The sequence below is a fragment of the Homarus americanus genome, unplaced genomic scaffold (genome assembly GCF_018991925.1).
Source record: "Homarus americanus isolate GMGI-L3 unplaced genomic scaffold, GMGI_Hamer_2.0 scaffold5288, whole genome shotgun sequence".
Classification (NCBI taxonomy): Eukaryota; Metazoa; Arthropoda; class Malacostraca; order Decapoda; family Nephropidae; genus Homarus; species Homarus americanus.
Window position 1 is genome coordinate 1 of NW_024751223.1, and position 17,569 is coordinate 17,569.

General features: G+C 39.7%; 1 protein-coding gene across 1 annotated transcript; it reads right to left on the minus strand.

The window, feature by feature from the left end:
• Positions 1 to 2,988: 2,988 nt before the first annotated feature.
• LOC121854558 (transmembrane protein 94-like) lies at positions 2,989 to 5,961 on the minus strand (the record flags this gene model as incomplete). Its single annotated transcript, XM_042349236.1, is given in 5 exon segments — positions 2,989 to 3,182; positions 3,459 to 3,595; positions 3,904 to 4,050; positions 4,384 to 4,490; positions 5,939 to 5,961. Coding segments are annotated over 4 exon segments (582 nt in total), but the record flags the coding sequence as incomplete, so codon positions are not given.
• Between the last annotated feature and the right edge of the window lie 11,608 nt (positions 5,962 to 17,569).

A 17,569-nucleotide genomic window follows, 5' to 3' on the forward strand; every position in this document is an offset into this window, starting at 1 on the left:
CGTTCTTTCTGCAACTTCCGACCCCTTACCTTGCTGGCAGACTGGACAACGAAGGTCTTGGAAGGTAACTTTTTCCAGAAAAGACCAGATTCGTCCATGTTAAACACCTGGTCGTCACTGTATTATCCTTCCTCCATAATCTCACGTAAAAACGGAGGAAAATCTCTAGCCGCCACACGGTCAGCACTCGCTTCCTCACCACCAATGTTGATGTTGGTGATCTTGTTCCTCTTCTTAAACCTATGCAGCCAACCAGAGGAAGCATTGAAGGGTTTGGGCTCTGCAATTCCCAGTTTACGTGACACTGCTGCGTATAGCTCACGTGCGTACTCCTGCACTGAGCGCGTGTCCACCGCCATGTTGCGTCGCGCCTGACGCACCAAATAACTCACCAGCAAAGTTTCCACTTTTGCCAGCACCCTGTTCTGGCAATACCTGATAGATGAAGCACCTGCAGACTGTGATTTTCATGTGGTCTTTGATCTTGGCTGCATCCTTCTTGATCGTACGAATCGTAGATTCGTTGACGCCATGCTGGCGCGCGAGATCAACTTGCCGTCTTCCTTTCTCCAAATCTTGAACAATTTGGTACTTCACCTCGTAGCTTAATGAACGTCGTGTCTTCTTTGGCTTAGTGCCGCTGGGTCCAGGTAAGGAAAGGTCTCTCTCTGGGGGCGATGGTGGTCCGGCGGAAGCCATTTTACGGAACAATGGATGCGCGTTAACACGGTGTGGCCTTGAGGGATCAAACTGCCGCAGCTAGGTCAAGCATCGTCTCTCCTCCCTCCCTCCCCGGGGTGGTCACGTCATAATACTTTAAGCCAATTACAGCTAGCAGCAGAGGGGGGTAGGGATGCATGGCCAATCACAGTCCGATACGTCATATGACGTCAGTGATAACGCAACAAAGACACACACTGCGCAACCTTACCGCGCGGCTTGCCCAAGCGGAGGGAGGAGGAGGGAGAGGCGAGGAGCACAGGCAGGCAGGCAGGCGGGTGGCGCGTGGGCAAAATCTAAAAATAGCATCTCGAGCCGGACACTCACCGCGTATATGTGGAAAAAATCCGTGTTAAGTGAAAGTTCAGCTCTGGCAAGGCACCGCGTATATGCGAAAACGCGCTAAGTGAAACCGCGTTAGGCGGGGTAATACTGTAATTGTTTGACCTACATTGGAATTACTTGGGAATTGAAGGTGTTTTATTTTGCAGGGGATGCTTCCTTACTTCATCATTGATGGCTACTTTATCTTTGAGCTTAACTATTCCCTTGACAATGTTTGTGGACATCTGGCTCAAGGGCATCAAGTATTCACTGCTAATTTATATTGGTGCAATTCCCATGATGACATCTTTTATTGCTGTCTCACTTCTCACACATTATGAAAGCTGGGACCCATTGATGGATGGAATGAAATATCTTCATAGAAAGTGTTGGAGAAGAAACCACATGTACAGGTAAATTTAACTTTATATAATTTTCTTTGTAGTTGAAGCTGATGGTATACAATATTAAAGAAATATAAATTTTGAATTACAGTATAGATAATAGATGTACACTTAAGTTATATTTTTTCTCCAGATCTTAAAGAAAATATGATAAGTTTTTGTCTCGTAAATGTTATATTGCTTTTAATTTCTGCATATTGGCATCCATCCAAGTGTTTGCCTTGGATGAATCTGTATACTGTACAGGGGCCCCTGAATAATGAACGGGTTACATTTCAGGACCTGTTCATAAGTTGATTTATTCATAACTCAGAACCTTGTTAATAACGCAAAATAAAATATGAATAAAACACCCATCCTTATCTGTCAAATCATAAAATTTATAATGCCATAAGTAACAAATAATGTATGGAGGTGTGCTGCTGAACAAAGTAGTTTTACCTTGGGAAGTACAGTACCAGTGATTTTATTATGAGTAGTATTAGGATCACAATAATTCCATGCTTGTTGTTTGACATCATAAGATGGGTGTACAGTAGGGAGATGGTGATGGTTAGTTGTTGATCGGTGGTAAAGAGAATACGACATGCACGATTCTCAATAAATCATTTCTTACCATATTTTATGTTATGTACAGTACAGTACTCTTGTGAATGCAGTACTCTACTGCTGTGACGCCATCGTGGATGAAAATAGGCATACGTACTATAGTTAAAAAAGTCAATCTTTGCGATGTTCAGACCCTAGCCCTCTTTCCCATAAGAAGTTCAGTAAAGAATGATTCACAACTAATTGAGGTTTCAGGAACCTAATATCATTCTTTATCGAGGGTCCAGTAATGTATATTGACACCAGTGTAATTCATAAGTTGCTTGGCTATCTAAATACGTATCGTCAATTTATTGTCAAACGACATTTCTAATAGTATTACTCGTAACAGAATATGTACCATTGTTGCCACATGGTACAGTATCTGAATTTTAAATAGTTTTATAGTGGTTTGATAACAAAGGTTTAAAGTACATTATATAAAGGATCAACAAACCATCCTTCTCCCTTATCTCAGTATGTTTATCGCTTCTCTGTGCTTGTTTGAGAAGAAAAGAAATCATTACAATACTCTAATGTGGCTTAGAAATAAAGAAATTATAAAACTAAAAAAAAAAAAAATTAAGAGCATGTGTGTGTATGTGTGGGAAGTGAACATATGTATTAAGGCATTGGGTCAGCTGGGTGACTGCCCGGCTGTACTGTGTCACGTGCATACTGTACCAGGAATACCCCAGTTATCGCAAGGGAGGCATTCCTAAAAGTCATTGAAAATAACGAAATTGTGAATATTGGGGCAATTTTCCCCCATAAGAATTAATTTGAATAAGGGGAGATGCTTTCTCAGCCAGCAACTTTCACCACATATATTTCAATAGATACTCCTCATTATCCAAGGCAATTACGGACCTTAGGCACCAGGGTTGCATCATTTGTGCATATACTGTAATACCAGTAAATGTTAGGAATAAATAAAAATTATACTACTTACCTGCATGGGCCTACATCTAGCAGGAACTTTCTGTCCAGGTTTCATGAGTATAATATCCCCACGCACCAGGAGAGACCAAGGGAGGTTGACTGTGTTACCATCGCGACGAGTCCACTGGAGGGTGATGCAGGGGGAGAGGGGGGAGTGGAGGTGAGGATAGTTCTCGGCAGACCACAACACATTGCCGTGGTATTCTGAAAAAAAAAAATGGCACGCATGACACCAACGGAAACAAGCAAGAGTAAGTGACAAAGAAACCTCAAATACTGTAGTTAGGAGAGAACAGTGGTGGGTAGTGGTGTAATGATAAGTGTAGAAAGTTGCAGGAGAGTAGTGTCAAGGTCCTAGTATGAAACAACACACACACTGACGGTACTTTTGTGGGTAACTAAATAAAGAACAGTTTTAAAATTCACAGACAATGTTCGGATATTAATAAAAAAACGTTACCGTAAGTCACAATGCTTTACCTTTAAGATCCTTTAAGACGTTGTGTGTGAGTCTTGGGACCTCTTTGTGCCTCAGCTGAGTGTCCCACCACACCAAGTACACGTTAAGAATTACTGCTAAGAAAATGAAGAAGGACTCGGCAGGAAGATGCTGGTACCTGATAATAATAATAAACATATTACATCATCTGTAAATCTAAACAGAACAAAATTCATCTTAAATTCTCTAATGGAAAAATTATTAAGGACATCAGAGTAGTTATCCTATCTGTCAACAAATGGTTGCTTTACTGCTACTGTATGTTTGCTTGTATTTACACTCATACCAAATCATAAGGTCATATATTTTTACCTATGTATGGAGAATATTACACCAGTCCACATTCTCAGGTCAATATATAGCACAGAAAGAATCAAAGGTAACTTCATATGCCTGTTGTATTTTATGGACCCATACTGTACACACCTGGGGTCATTACATGCAGCGAAGGCCACCAGCAGCACGATGCCTTCAACGATCAACGCTATCACTGATGTCCAATGAAACACAGAGAGACTACTCTTGTGGTGGAAGGCTTCATACAGAACACTCTTTGGTCCAAAACCTTTGTTCCTGAAATATAAAACATAATACAGTATCACCAAACATATGAGGTGTTTACAATAGCAAGGGCACATCACTGGGTTGCTCAATTTCCCATTTTCTGTGTCAGTCCATAGCATCATTGTCAGGCAATGTGGATACACCTCCAGCGTGGTACAATCCCATAAGAAACCAAGGGCAGAAAACATGCAGTACAGCCCGAATAATTGAACCGAGTTGAGATATTCGCACATACGCCCTGGTTAGTCTATACGCCTCATTTACAAGAAAGTATAGACTCCAATATGCCCCACAGGTTAATACTGTATTTCAAAATTAATTAATAATCTTTTTTACACTTACTTTTCAGCTTCTGTCTTCTGATATTCATCCAAAGCGATGGAGATGTCCTCATGCAAGAGACTGAGGGCCTCACTTGTGGGTAAGCCATCAGCACTGCAGGCCATTTCCTTCAAAACAAAAGGAAATATTCTACAACAACAACAACATTAAGCAACAAGTTTATAATCATTTTACCAAACCTGACATATAACACACAGGAATGAATGCTACTATCTGCCAGTATAACATCTCCCACCTCCTTTCTTTGTATTTCACTTGAATCAGTTCGTACACAACACAGACGATATATATAACAGTAGAAGAGCTGACGGAACGCTAAGTCATGAGGCCATCACCAGACTGTAATTCTTCTGCCAGATGTCTGCGAGGGATATTTTGCTGATTTTTTTTTAATACGGTACGACAGATGATATATCCAGGGTGAATAGACCACAGGTTCAAACTGACTGCCTTGGTGTATTAATCAATCAAGCCATGTGCGCTGATTAAGCAGATTGAGTATTGCTTTTGAAGACATATTCTGGACTTAGCTTCCTTGTCACACTGCCATCACCAAGTAACTGAACATTGCAGCGAGGATGACAATGAACAGAATGATCTATGTAAAAAAAATATATATATATCCACTAAAACTGCTTAAGAAATAGTCCTTTATTCTTGTACAGTATCCAACATTTCAAGTGTTACTCGACTGTATTAGTAATTCAGACTTTTTCGACATTTAATCGGTCATCTGAAGCTACCCAGAGTAACATTCAATTATAAATATAACTAAAAATAACAAAGTAAACACAAGCAACAAATAAATAAATTACACAGCTAAAAATTAATTTGGGTAAAAAAAATTCAAATAAAAATGACATTCAAGAGACTGATTATAGAGATAAATTATAAAAGAAAATAATATAAATAATCCACTAACACTATATTTTCATTGTTAAGAACCTAACCTAACCAAAAATGACCACAAGATTATTAGGTTAGATTTGGTTTTATTTGGGTTAGGTTAAAATATATTAAAATTGGTTAGGTTGGTTAGAATTACCTTTGGCTAGGTTAGTTTGGGTAATTTTAATATTTTAGGGGACAGGACAGGTCAAATAAGGCTAAACTATATCAAGAACTGGTCAAATAAGGTCAAATTATAAAAAAAACAGGTGAAATAAGGTCAAACTATATAAAACAGGTCAAATAAGGTCAAAATATGTCAAAAATAGGTTAAATAAGATCAAACTATATCAAGAACAGGTCAAATAACACAAACCCAGAAAGAACTTGACCTTAATATACACGTAAACAACATAACACTAACCCATTATACATAACTCATCTCCCTCGCTAAATAATACCCCCAAAACACACTCTTTCACATCATATACTTATTTAATCCCTCAATATACAAATAAATAATTATGTATTCACTCAAAAAGGTCAATTATTATACAAGCACAACAAGTCACCATTCGTATCTCATCTACAACTACGTAACTTTATTCTAGTTTTAAAATTAATTCAGGTTTAATTAGTGGTTTTAATATACGTTTTAGGACCTTACCTGATTGTTTATCACATGGTAAGGGGAGAGATAAAACTTGAATGGGAAATTTGGTCTGAGTTGTGAGGAGTGATCAGCTGTCCTCCTAAACACCACAAACAACCTAAAGAAACTAATTTAATGGTGATAACTTTTTTTTTCATTATTCATGTATCTAACGCACAGTTCTCTTATTTAAATGTATAATTTTATATATATTTAATGGTTTTATTAAACTATTGAAGATATATAAAGGTTGAAATTGTATTTAATAGTTACGTAAACTACAGTATGTTGGTGATTTAAATTCTTTTTCGTATTTCAGAAAAGATAAATAATACTGCTAGATATATAAACAGGTCTAATAAAATATATATAATTGAGATAAATATTCTTTATGTAACATTAAGATCTTAGGGTAATTTCAGTTTGGCATAATTGGCTTTATTTATGTCTCTCTGTACAGTAATGAATGAGGGACATTTATTCTCGCTAGAAGTGAAAGTAAGAACACCGTGTTCCCTTTCTCCCTTATTTTCTATTATTAAAAAAAATATTATGGAACTATAATATTTTATGTTAATATTCATCCATTGGCTGTCCGCAAGATTTCAATTTTCAATATTACAGCTACAAAAAAAAATAAAACATACGACTTCATATCATTTCTTGTGCAAATCAATATTAACGGAACATTTCACAAAATTTCTAGGAGTAAATTTCTGTACCCGCCATGTTGCCAGTCACTTGTCTCCTCCTCTTCGCGACATGACATGACATGACCTTCAGGTATCATAGCATTTGAATTGGCTGGCCAATCATATTGAAGCAGCAGAGTTGTCACATGTATGATAATTATCATACATGTATGATAACCACAAGGAAAGAAGAAAACACGAAGTTCCCAAGCGCTTTCGTGTAATTCACATCTTCAATTACACGAAAGCGCTTGGGAACTTCGTGTTTTCTTCTTTCCTTGTGGTTATCAGCATATAACTAGATCATGCGCACCTACAGTGATTTACGTGCATGTATGAGAGCTGTGCAACGAGCTTGCAGAGCCCCTGAAGCTCCTGTTTTGTAAATGCCTGGATGAACAAATGGTCCCCAGTGAATGGAAAGTGGCTTATGTGAGTCCTATCTTCAAGAAGGGCGATAGTCACTCCACGAACAACTATAGACCGGTGAGCCTGACCAGCATAATATGTAAAGTACTTGAGAGTATTATCAGAGATGCAGCGATGGAACATCTACTACGAAACAACCTTGTAAAAGATTGCCAACACGGTTTTATGCCGGGGCGCTCTTGCTTGACACAATTGCTCAAGGTATTGGATATTTGGACCCATATTCTAGAACGGGGTGGTAATATCGACAATATTTACCTAGATTTTGCCAAGGCTTTCGACAGTGTACCCCACGAAAGGCTGAAAATCAAACTGGAAGGGTACGGAATTCGGGGAAATGTTCTAGCGTGGATAGAAGACTTTCTACATGACCGCAAGCAGTGTGTGGTGATTAATGGCACGAAATCGTCATCTGCACCTGTAACAAGTGGGGTACCACAGGGCAGTGTATTGGGCCCGCTGTTGTTTGTTTGTTTCATAAATGACATGCCTGACGTTGTACACTCCTCCATACAAATGTTTGCCGATGATGGCAAGTTATTTCGGGAAATTAAGAACCAAGCGGACTGTGAAGAGTTGCAGAAGGACCTCTGTGGGCTCCAGGAATGGTCGAAGAAATGGCTGCTGAGATTCAATGTCACGAAGTGTAAGAGGATGCACCTGGGGCGTACCAACGGTAAGGAGGCGTATCATATGTCCCAACGGGATGAAGAAAATGCAGTAATTGAGACTGTATGTGAGAAGGACCTAGGTGTGTATGTTGACAATGAGCTGAAGTTCTCGGGCCATTGTAAGAAGAAGGTAAATCAGGCAAATAAATTATTGGGTCTTATAAGAAGGTCGTTCAGATATCTAGACGGTCCGTCCCTCGTGACGATCTTCAGGAGTGAAGTGCTTCCCCATCTGGAGTACTGTCACCTCATCTGGTCCCCGAGATATGCTAGGGATTGTCAGTTGGTTGAAAATGTTCAAAGGAGGGCCACCAGACTGGTGCCTGCACTTCGGCACCTCAGCTACCCTGAGAGATTGGAGCGCCTGAACTTGCCTAGCTTATACTACAGACGGGCAAGGGGGGACCTAGTTGAGGCGTATAAGCATCTCAGGGGGGCACTACTCAGTTGAGTGTCCTTACTTGGAGCTGGCGGGCGCTCGCCCCACAAGGGGTCACAGCTCAAGATTGAAGAAGCCTCAAGTCCAGAAAACCGTGAGGGCAAACTTTTCGGAGTGAGGGTTGTAAACTCTTGGAACAATCTACCAGAGAGTGTTGTGACGGCACCGAGTGTGAGCTCTTTCAAGAGAAGACTTGACCAACACTGGAGCGGGTTCAGGTACATTCAGGAGCCGGTGCATGCCCAGCATTTGCCAACAGTGCGTGACAGAGACGTGACCGATCGCCCGGGCGGCTAGCGAGCCGATCTTTTGGTGAAGAATATAAATGAAAAGAGACGTGACCAATCGCCCAAGCGGCTAACAAGCCGATCAGTGGCGAAGAGGATAAAAGTAAAAAAAAGTAAAAGATAAATTCATCTTCGTCACGATGTACGATAACATTTTCTATTATCGTACGGTTTGTACGATAATTTTGGGTTGAATGTGAAAGAGTATTCAGCAAAATTATTCTCTTCAAAACCAAAGAAAGAAATAGTTTAAAAACTTAAACTGTAAATGGAGCTCTTTTCTCATCTGAGTGCCTCAAACGTTCAGGGTCATGAGTCAAATTTTTGCCCTCTGAAGATATTTTTTTAAGATATGCTTGCAGGTATATCTAATCACGCACAATTTTTTCACAACTTGACAGATGAGGTTCTTGAAGTAGAGGGCTAATGGTGATCACTGAAAATATATGTTTTAGTGTGGTCTTACTGAGTTATTAATCTTAAAGAGTTGGCACATTTAAGAATGATTTGAGTTTTATGTAAGTTACTGCTTACTCTTATAGAATGGCATTTACTGTATTCTTTTTTCCTGTAAATAAATTTTGTTTCTTTAATTACAGTGCAATCTTATATGATTTTCATTGCATGCCCTAGTTTTGACTCTGCAAAATAAAATTGGTAAATATATACCTGATTATGTACTGTGCACATCATTGTCATTCCTAAAAACCCCATTTAATTCACATTACGCTATATAACATTCAAATCCACCGCGCTTGTAGAACCTCAGAAAACGGGAAACATTGATAAAGGATAACTCGCCTACTCAATGTTACTAGACCATGTGTTGTATTGTACCCAGGTATAGTTATATCATATTAATTGTATGTATTCATAGCATTAAGGAGAACTCAGGGTATCCATAAGATGAATGTTAAAGTCCAGTTGAGCCGGACTAGTGTACTGTAGGACTAAGGGCCGTATTCCTAGTCATTACGACGATAATGACGATCACGATCATCATCTCGATGATCGTGTGTCGGGATGCAACCACCCAACGCTGAGTGCCATATTCCTAGGCCCTTACATGAGCGTGTAAACACGGCAGCTCGTGTCGGATAGCAAAATTTTTTTTGGCCATGCGCGTGTGCCAAATGTATTATTTCACATAATTAGAAAGACGATTTTGAGAGATATTTAGTTGTTATTTTATACCGGCACAATAATATATTGTAAAATATATTTTTTTATAAAATTGAACTTTATTATCTGTTCGAAACAAAATAGATAATTTTTTCATCTGAGTACTTGGCAACAATGTTTTACTTCACACTACAACTAATTCTATCCATTCTTACGCTGATGATTCTACTCTTCACTCTTCCTCACATTTTCCCCTTCCTCCTAACTCTCAAACTAGATCTGTTTCTAGAACTGATATCATTACTTCTATCAACGCGGATCTGTGCAGCATCTCTGAATGGGGAGATACAAACTTGGATAAGTTCAATAGTAACAAAACTCAATATTTACCAATTACACTTTGTAAAGTAGACGATCTCCCACCAATTACATTTCAGGACGCTATCATCCCCCCAAATTCTGAAATAAATATGTTAGGCCTCACCATTTCCTCCAATATGTCCTGGAAATCACACATCCTTAGTATAACTAAAGCTGCCTCCCGAAAGTTGGGAATGCTGTACAGATGCCGCAGCTACTTCACTCCTGAGCAGTTGCTCCAAGTATATAAGGGATTCATTCGTCCTAACTTGGAGTACTGCTCTCATATCTGGGGTGGCTCTTCTTCTGTCCAACTATTAGATAGGGTGGAGTCAAAGGCATTTCGTCTTATTAACTCTCCTCCTTTAGTCGACAACCTCTCTCCCCTTTCTCTTCGCCGCAATGTTGCTTCACTCTCTCTCTTTTACAGGTACTTTAACGGGCAATGTTCAGGGGATTTGGCATCCTGTGTACCGCCGGTAAGGCCGTGGGTTCGTAACACACGTCTTGCCCGCGGTGCCCACCATTTCTCTGTGGATATCGGTCACACGAGAATAACCCGTTATAGTACCTCCTTCTTTCCTCACACAGCCAAACTGTGGAATGCTTTGCTTTCTTCTGTGTTCCATGCTCTTACAATCTGTCTCACTTTAAAAAGCTGGTTTTCCGGCATCTTCGTGGTGTAGATTAATACAGTATAACCTTTTTTTCTATATTTTCAATTTCTTTCCGTTCTTTTTTTTCGCCCCCCAGGCTCCGTTGTGGGTCGTTTGACCTGTGCCCGGGTGGGCTAATTCCCGTAAAAAAAAAAAAAAGTCGGGTTAGGTTAGGTCGAATGAGTAGGCCGAGTTAGGTAGGTCAAATGAGTAGGTTTGGTTAGCTTAGGTCGAATGAGTAGGTTGGGTTAGGTAGGTCGAATAAACAGGTCTAATACAATTTTTAGTCAAACAATCCGCTACAGTAAACAGATCGAACTTTCCAACATTTATTTTCCACCTTACAAACCTTCACAAAATCGCCTAACCTGACCTGACCTGACCTGACCTGACCTGACCTACCTAACTTAACCTAAAGTGATTAAGAATATATCAGTGGCAGCTTTAAACCAGAATAAAAGTAAACAAATAAATAAAAAAAATCTTCACGTGTAAAAAAATAAATCAACATTATCAGTCAGGTCAGGAAAGGAAGAGAGGCGTAGAGTTAGGGGAGATATGATAGAGGTGTTCAAGTGGGTAAGCGGGATTAACAAGGGTAAAATGGAAGATGTTCTGAAGCTCAGTAATAACGAAATAACTAGAACAAATGGCTTTAAATTAGATAAATTCCGATTCAGAAAGGATATAGGCAAGCACTGGTTTGGTAATAGAGTTGTGGATATGTGGAATAGGCTACCGAGTGCTATAGTAGGATCGGGGACGATAGGGAGCTTCAAGACGAAGTTGGATAGGCACATGGAAGTGCCTCCTGCAGTATTCCACTTTCTTATGTTCTTATGATTAGACGAATTAAAAAAAAATACTTGAATATCTTCACATCGTTAGCATAAATTCCTGTTAAAAGTGTTATTACTTTTTCATTTTTTTATAATATTTTTTTTATTCTTTTATTCACGAGTTAAGAGTATATACAGTAAGGAGATTAACCAATGAGAATTAATCTTCCCAGCTTCAGCCAATGATAATAAATATTTGTCCTAAGTCATAAATCATCAATTCTCTCTCCAAAAATAATTATTTCTGGTAATATCTCTATCATTTCATTATTCATTTTAATTCATTATCCACCTTCGTTCACCAGGTTGTTCCGTAGGCCTATATCACCTTCCCTTATTACCGACGATGACCTCTTGGCCTCCCCTGCACTGTTTCCCGGAGGTTATCTGTGTGACCCATACAACAAGTTCACGCAGGTGTTGATGGGGTTCACTGCTCACCTTCAGCCCCTACCACTACCCTTACCCCATCCAGACCCCTACCCCCTCTCCAGACCCTCACCACCTTCTCCAGACCCCTACCACCTTCTCTAGACCCCTACCACCATCTCCAGACCCCTACCCCCTCTCTAGACCCTCACCCCCTGTCTAGACCCCCACCACCTTCTCCAGACCCCTACCCCCTGTCTAGGCCCCTACCACCATCTCCAGACCCCTACCACCATCTCCAGACCCCTACCCCCTCTCCAGACCCTCACCCCCTGTCTAGACCCCTACCACCATCTCCAGACCCCTACCACCATCTCCAGTCCCCTCTATCCCCTTCTAGTGATTGTGTTAAGGTCATAACTCCTTGGATATACAGTGATTGTAATGAGAATCTGACCGGGATTAATAATGTAAATACAACCGTGAAAGGCATAGTAGGTTTTAGTCCATTGAAGTCATAGTTTCTACGATTATATTTTAAAACCCTCCTAATTATAATAACTTTTAAGAGAGTATTATCACGTGAAGGAACATCATATATTGTATTAGTGGTAATAATTTTTTGTCGTTACGGGTCAATGTGAGTCTGATCTAAGCTGCTACTGGGTATCTCATACAACACCACGTAGTTAAGTAGGAGCTAATAATTATGTGGCTTTGCTCTATATTCCTCCTATTCTTCATATGGCTATCAACTGGCATTAAAATCCCGAAGGAAAAAAACTATTATTTTTTTTCTTATATTTTTATCTTCAGCCAAATGTCTCTGTTTTACACCATCTCCTGGACTCTTTAATCTCCTGGGTGGAGGCGGAGGCGAGGTCAAGGTGTGTGTGACCTGGAGGGTGAGGTGTGGGCAATCCTTCACACCTTGAGCTGACGGACGGGGCAGCTGTTGGCTTGTTTACGGACCTCGCCTTATTATCCTGCCGCTAATTCATTCCAATCAATATGCGTGTAAGATAATTGAGTTTTGATTTGTTAATGAGTTTTGCTGGTTAGTCCGGGACGTGTTTATGTTAAATATTCCCTCCCTCCCCAACCTTCCTTCCCTCTCCCCTCTTCCCCCCTCCCCGTCTCCCCCTCTTTCTTTTTTCTCTGTCTTATTATTTCTCTTTCTCTTTTCTTTATCTTGTTCATTGTCTGTCTGTCTCTCTGACGTTGTTTCTCTCTCCTTGTCAACCACATCCTTCACCTTTCTCTTCCTCTCCTTCTTTCCCTTCCTCTCCCTTATCTAGTTTCATCACTCCCCCTCCCACCTTACCCACATCCTTCCTCCTTGTACGTTCACTAGGTTACGCCCTTCCCACTGCTAACTGTGTAGTACTGTAGTATGATGTTGAGAGGAGAGGGGATGGAGGTATCCCTTTTCACCTTTTTTATTTACTTAATCTTTATCCCTTTTGTCTCTCTCTTCCCTAACCTTTATCCAGCCCTATCGTTCTTTCTTCTTTATCCATATTCCTTCTTTATCTTTAATATTCATCTCGTTATGCTTACTTGTCTCTCAGCGTCTTGAAACTCGTGTGTGTGTGTGTGTGTGTGTGTGTGTGTGTGTGTGTGTGTGTGTGTGTTTGTGTGTGTGTGTGTGTGTGTGTGTGTGTGTGTGTGTGTGTGTGTGTGTGTGTGTGTGTGTGTGTGTGTGTGTGTGTGTTTGTAAAGGTGTTGGGAAAAGGTTATTGGTTTTGCTATGCTCGCTCTCTCTCTCTCTCTCTGTTTATTATCAAGCCCCATCCCCACCCCTGACCTGACTGCTTCTCGGGAATATTGAAACATATCCGCTATGTTTTTTGAGAGGCAATAGATACAGGTTGTTCACCCTGCCAATATTTGTTTATTTTTTTCTCTCTCTCTCCCTATCTCCCTACCTCTCCCCCTCTTTCTCTCCCCTTCCTCCCTCTCTCTCCCTACGTCTGTCCCCCTCCCTCGCCCCCCCCCCCGTTTGTGAGTGAGGAGTGAGGGAGCAATGCATCAAGAGTTTCACCACTCATCATAATATGGTTCAGCATATTTGGATAAAACGTATCAGGGAGGGAAAGCCAATCAACGAACGAGATGATTAGAAGGAAGGTTTTTATTGGTTAAAAAAAATTATTTTCTTCGACCTCTCGCAGTACAACATGGATGCTTATCTATATGTTAATGCGTCGAGAAATTAAAAAATGGAATGATTTATCTTACTTATATATGTGTGCGTGTATAGACATAACGCACGCACGCACACAAAGCAATTACATATACAGACACGCACTCACGCAAGCACAGAGACAATCACGGACACAGACGAACACAAACAAGTGGTGATGTAAAAAAATAAACGAAAAGAGAGAACCAGATAAGAGAGACAGAGACGTATAGACAGACAGACGATGACAGGAAGGGGAGACAGAAAGACCAAGAATAAAAACAGGAAACCCAAAGACAGTGAACAAATGAGAGAGAGAGAGAGAGAGAGAGAGAGATGAATAAATAGATAGACAAAGACAGACAGAGAAATATATTGAGAGAGAGAGAGAGAGAGAGAGAGAGAGAGAGAGAGAGAGAGAGAGAGAGAGAGAGAGCTAACGAAGAACGGCAGTAATTACCCAGATATCAATCGACTGTTCTCAAGACGTGTGTGTGTGTGTGTGTGGCCGAGGTTATACACAGCCTGCAGGGAACAATAGTTAAGGGTGAAGGCGCTAATAACTGCCTTAAACACTCTTGTCATTACGGGTCTTATCTCTGAGGAGGAAGTTAAGAAACGAGGCAAAGATGAAGAAGACTGCCAAGAGATTAAGACGATGATAAAGATGATGTGGAAGGAGATAAAGAGAGAGATGAGTAAACAGGATAATAGTGGATTGATATATTGAGTTCTTGTTCTTGTTCTTGTTCTTCTTCTTGTTCTTGTTCTTCTTCTTCTTCTGTTGTTTATTGTTGGTATTGTTGTTTTATTGTTGTTGTTGTTTTTGAATAGTTGAAGCCAAAAACGATAAGTAATTAACTTGATTAATTTGGATGTAACTATGAAATTGTCTTAATTGATATTTAAGTACGCTTATTTACGTCTCCTGTCATTGATATAAGAGATTTTAAATAATCACACTTAAGAAAGCCACTTAATCACACTTAAAGGCTTCATCAGTCCAAGTCGAGTTGTTTAGTAGTAATCGCACTTGGAATAATTTATCTTTTCATTCCAAGTGTCTTAAGTAATCGCACTTTAGGACATTATCCACAAAATCCACAGATCTTAAGTAATTGCACTTAACACTACATGTGGTCCAAGTGTTAAGTAATTGCACTTACGATCTCGACACTTTTAAATAATCCTCACTTAAGGGATAATTACACTTGAAAATCATTCTACTTAAGATTTTAAGTCGTTAGGGATAAGGCACTCAAGTCATCATACTCAACACCTCAGTCATCGTTCTCAGTGTCTTAAGTCATCATACTCAACACCTTAGTCATCGTTCTCAGTGTCTTAAGTCATCATACTCAACACCTTAGTCATCGTTCTCAGTGTCTTAAGTCATCATACTCAACACCTTAGTCATCGTTCTCAGTGTCTTAAGTCATCATACTCAACACCTTAGTCATCGTTCTCAGTGTCTTAAGTCATCATACCCAACACCTTAGTCATCGTTCTCAGTGTCTTAAGTCATCATACCCAACACCTTAGTCATCGTTCTCAGTGTCTTAAGTCATCATACGCAACACCTTAGTCATCGTTCTCAGTGTCTTAAGTCATCATACTCAACACCTTAGTCATCGTTCTCAGTGTCTTAAGTCATCATACCCAACACCTTAGTCATCGTTCTCAGTGTCTTAAGTCATCATACCCAACACCTTAGTCATCGTTCTCAGTGTCTTAAGTCATCATACCCAACACCTTAGTCATCGTTCTCAGTGTCTTAAGTCATCATACCCAACACCTTAGTCATCGTTCTCAGTGTCTTAAGTCATCATACCCAACACCTTAGTCATCGTTCTCAGTGTCTTAAGTCATCATACCCAACAAGTCATCCTTAGTCATCATACGCAACGTCATCGTTCTCAGTGTCTTAAGTCATCATACCCAACACCTTAGTCATCGTTCTCAGTGTCTTAAGTCATCATACCAACACCTTAGTCATCGTTCTCAGTGTCTTAAGTCATCATACCCAACACCTCAGTCATCGTAAGTCATCATACCCAACACCTTAGTCATCGTTCTCAGTGTCTTAAGTCATCATACCCAACACCTCAGTCATCGTTCTCAGTGTCTTAAGTCATCATACCAACACCTTAGTCATCGTTCTCAGTGTCTTAAGTCATCATACCCAACACCTTAGTCATCGTTCTCAGTGTCTTAAGTCATCATACGCAACACCTTAGTCATCGTTCTCAGTGTCTTAAGTCATCATACGCAACACCTCAGTCATCGTTCTCAGTGTCTTAAGTCATCATACCCAACACCTTAGTCATCGTTCTCAGTGTCTTAAGTCATCATACGCAACACCTTAGTCATCGTTCTCAGTGTCTTAAGTCATCATACCCAACACCTTAGTCATCGTTCTCAGTGTCTTAAGTCATCATACGCAACACCTTAGTCATCGTTCTCAGTGTCTTAAGTCATCATACGCAACACCTTAATCATCGTCCTCAGTGTCTTAAGTCATCATACTCAACACCTTAGTCATCTTTCTCAATGTCTTAGGTCATCTTTCTCAATGTCTTAAGTCATTATACTCAACACCTTAGTCATCGTCTTCAGTTTTATAAGTCATCATAGTAATTTAAGAACTCTATAGATTATAATACATTGCAATAGAGTAAGAAATTGCAATAGATTTTTCACCAGATTATAATTTATCTCATTGTTTCATCAAAGTCTACTGTAATATGGCACAGTCGTTAAGTCATATCTTGTGGCCATTAGGTAAAGATGGCACTGTCTTCCGTGTAGTGCCAGTATAAACAAAGGTGGGTGCCAAAGTCTCAAGGAAGTGTGGTATAGGTGACAGTATGTCAATTAAGCGTTGTGATGGATCAATTGTGTTTACTGGTCCTAATGGGCACCCAGTTATAATTTTAAGCATTAGTATTGTTGCCTAATATGTCCCCAATCCTAATCGGCCCAGTCTTAAGAGGCATTAACCTTACCTAACCTAACCTAACCTATTAGGATTGTGGCCAAGACCTAAAGGATCCATGTAAAAGGGTCATTGTTAGGTTAGGTTAGGTTGTGATAGGATAGGATAGGTTAGATTAGGTTAGGTTAGGTTAGCTTAGCCCAGACACTAAGAGATCATTTCTCAGCTTCTGGAAGACTTTATCACATTGTTTACTCGTAGAAAAAGACAACACACAGAGGACAAATTTTGCCACAACTCCATCTTAGATAATTTAGCTCGGAGTACCTTTGTAAAGTCTACATTAATAAGGAGTACCTTTGTAAAGTCTACATTAATAAGGAGTACCTTTGTAAAGTCTACATTAATAAGGAGTACCTTTGTAAAGTCTACATTAATAAGGATTACCTTTGTAAAGTCTACATTAATAAGGAGTACCTTTGTAAAGTCTACATTAATAAGGAGTACCTTTGTAAAGTCTACATTAATAAGGAGTACCTTTGTAAAGTCTACATTAATAAGGAGTACCTTTGTAAAGTCTACATTAATAAGGAGTACCTTTGTAAAGTCTACATTAATAAGGAGTACCTTTGTAAAGTCTACATTAATAAGGAGTACCTTTG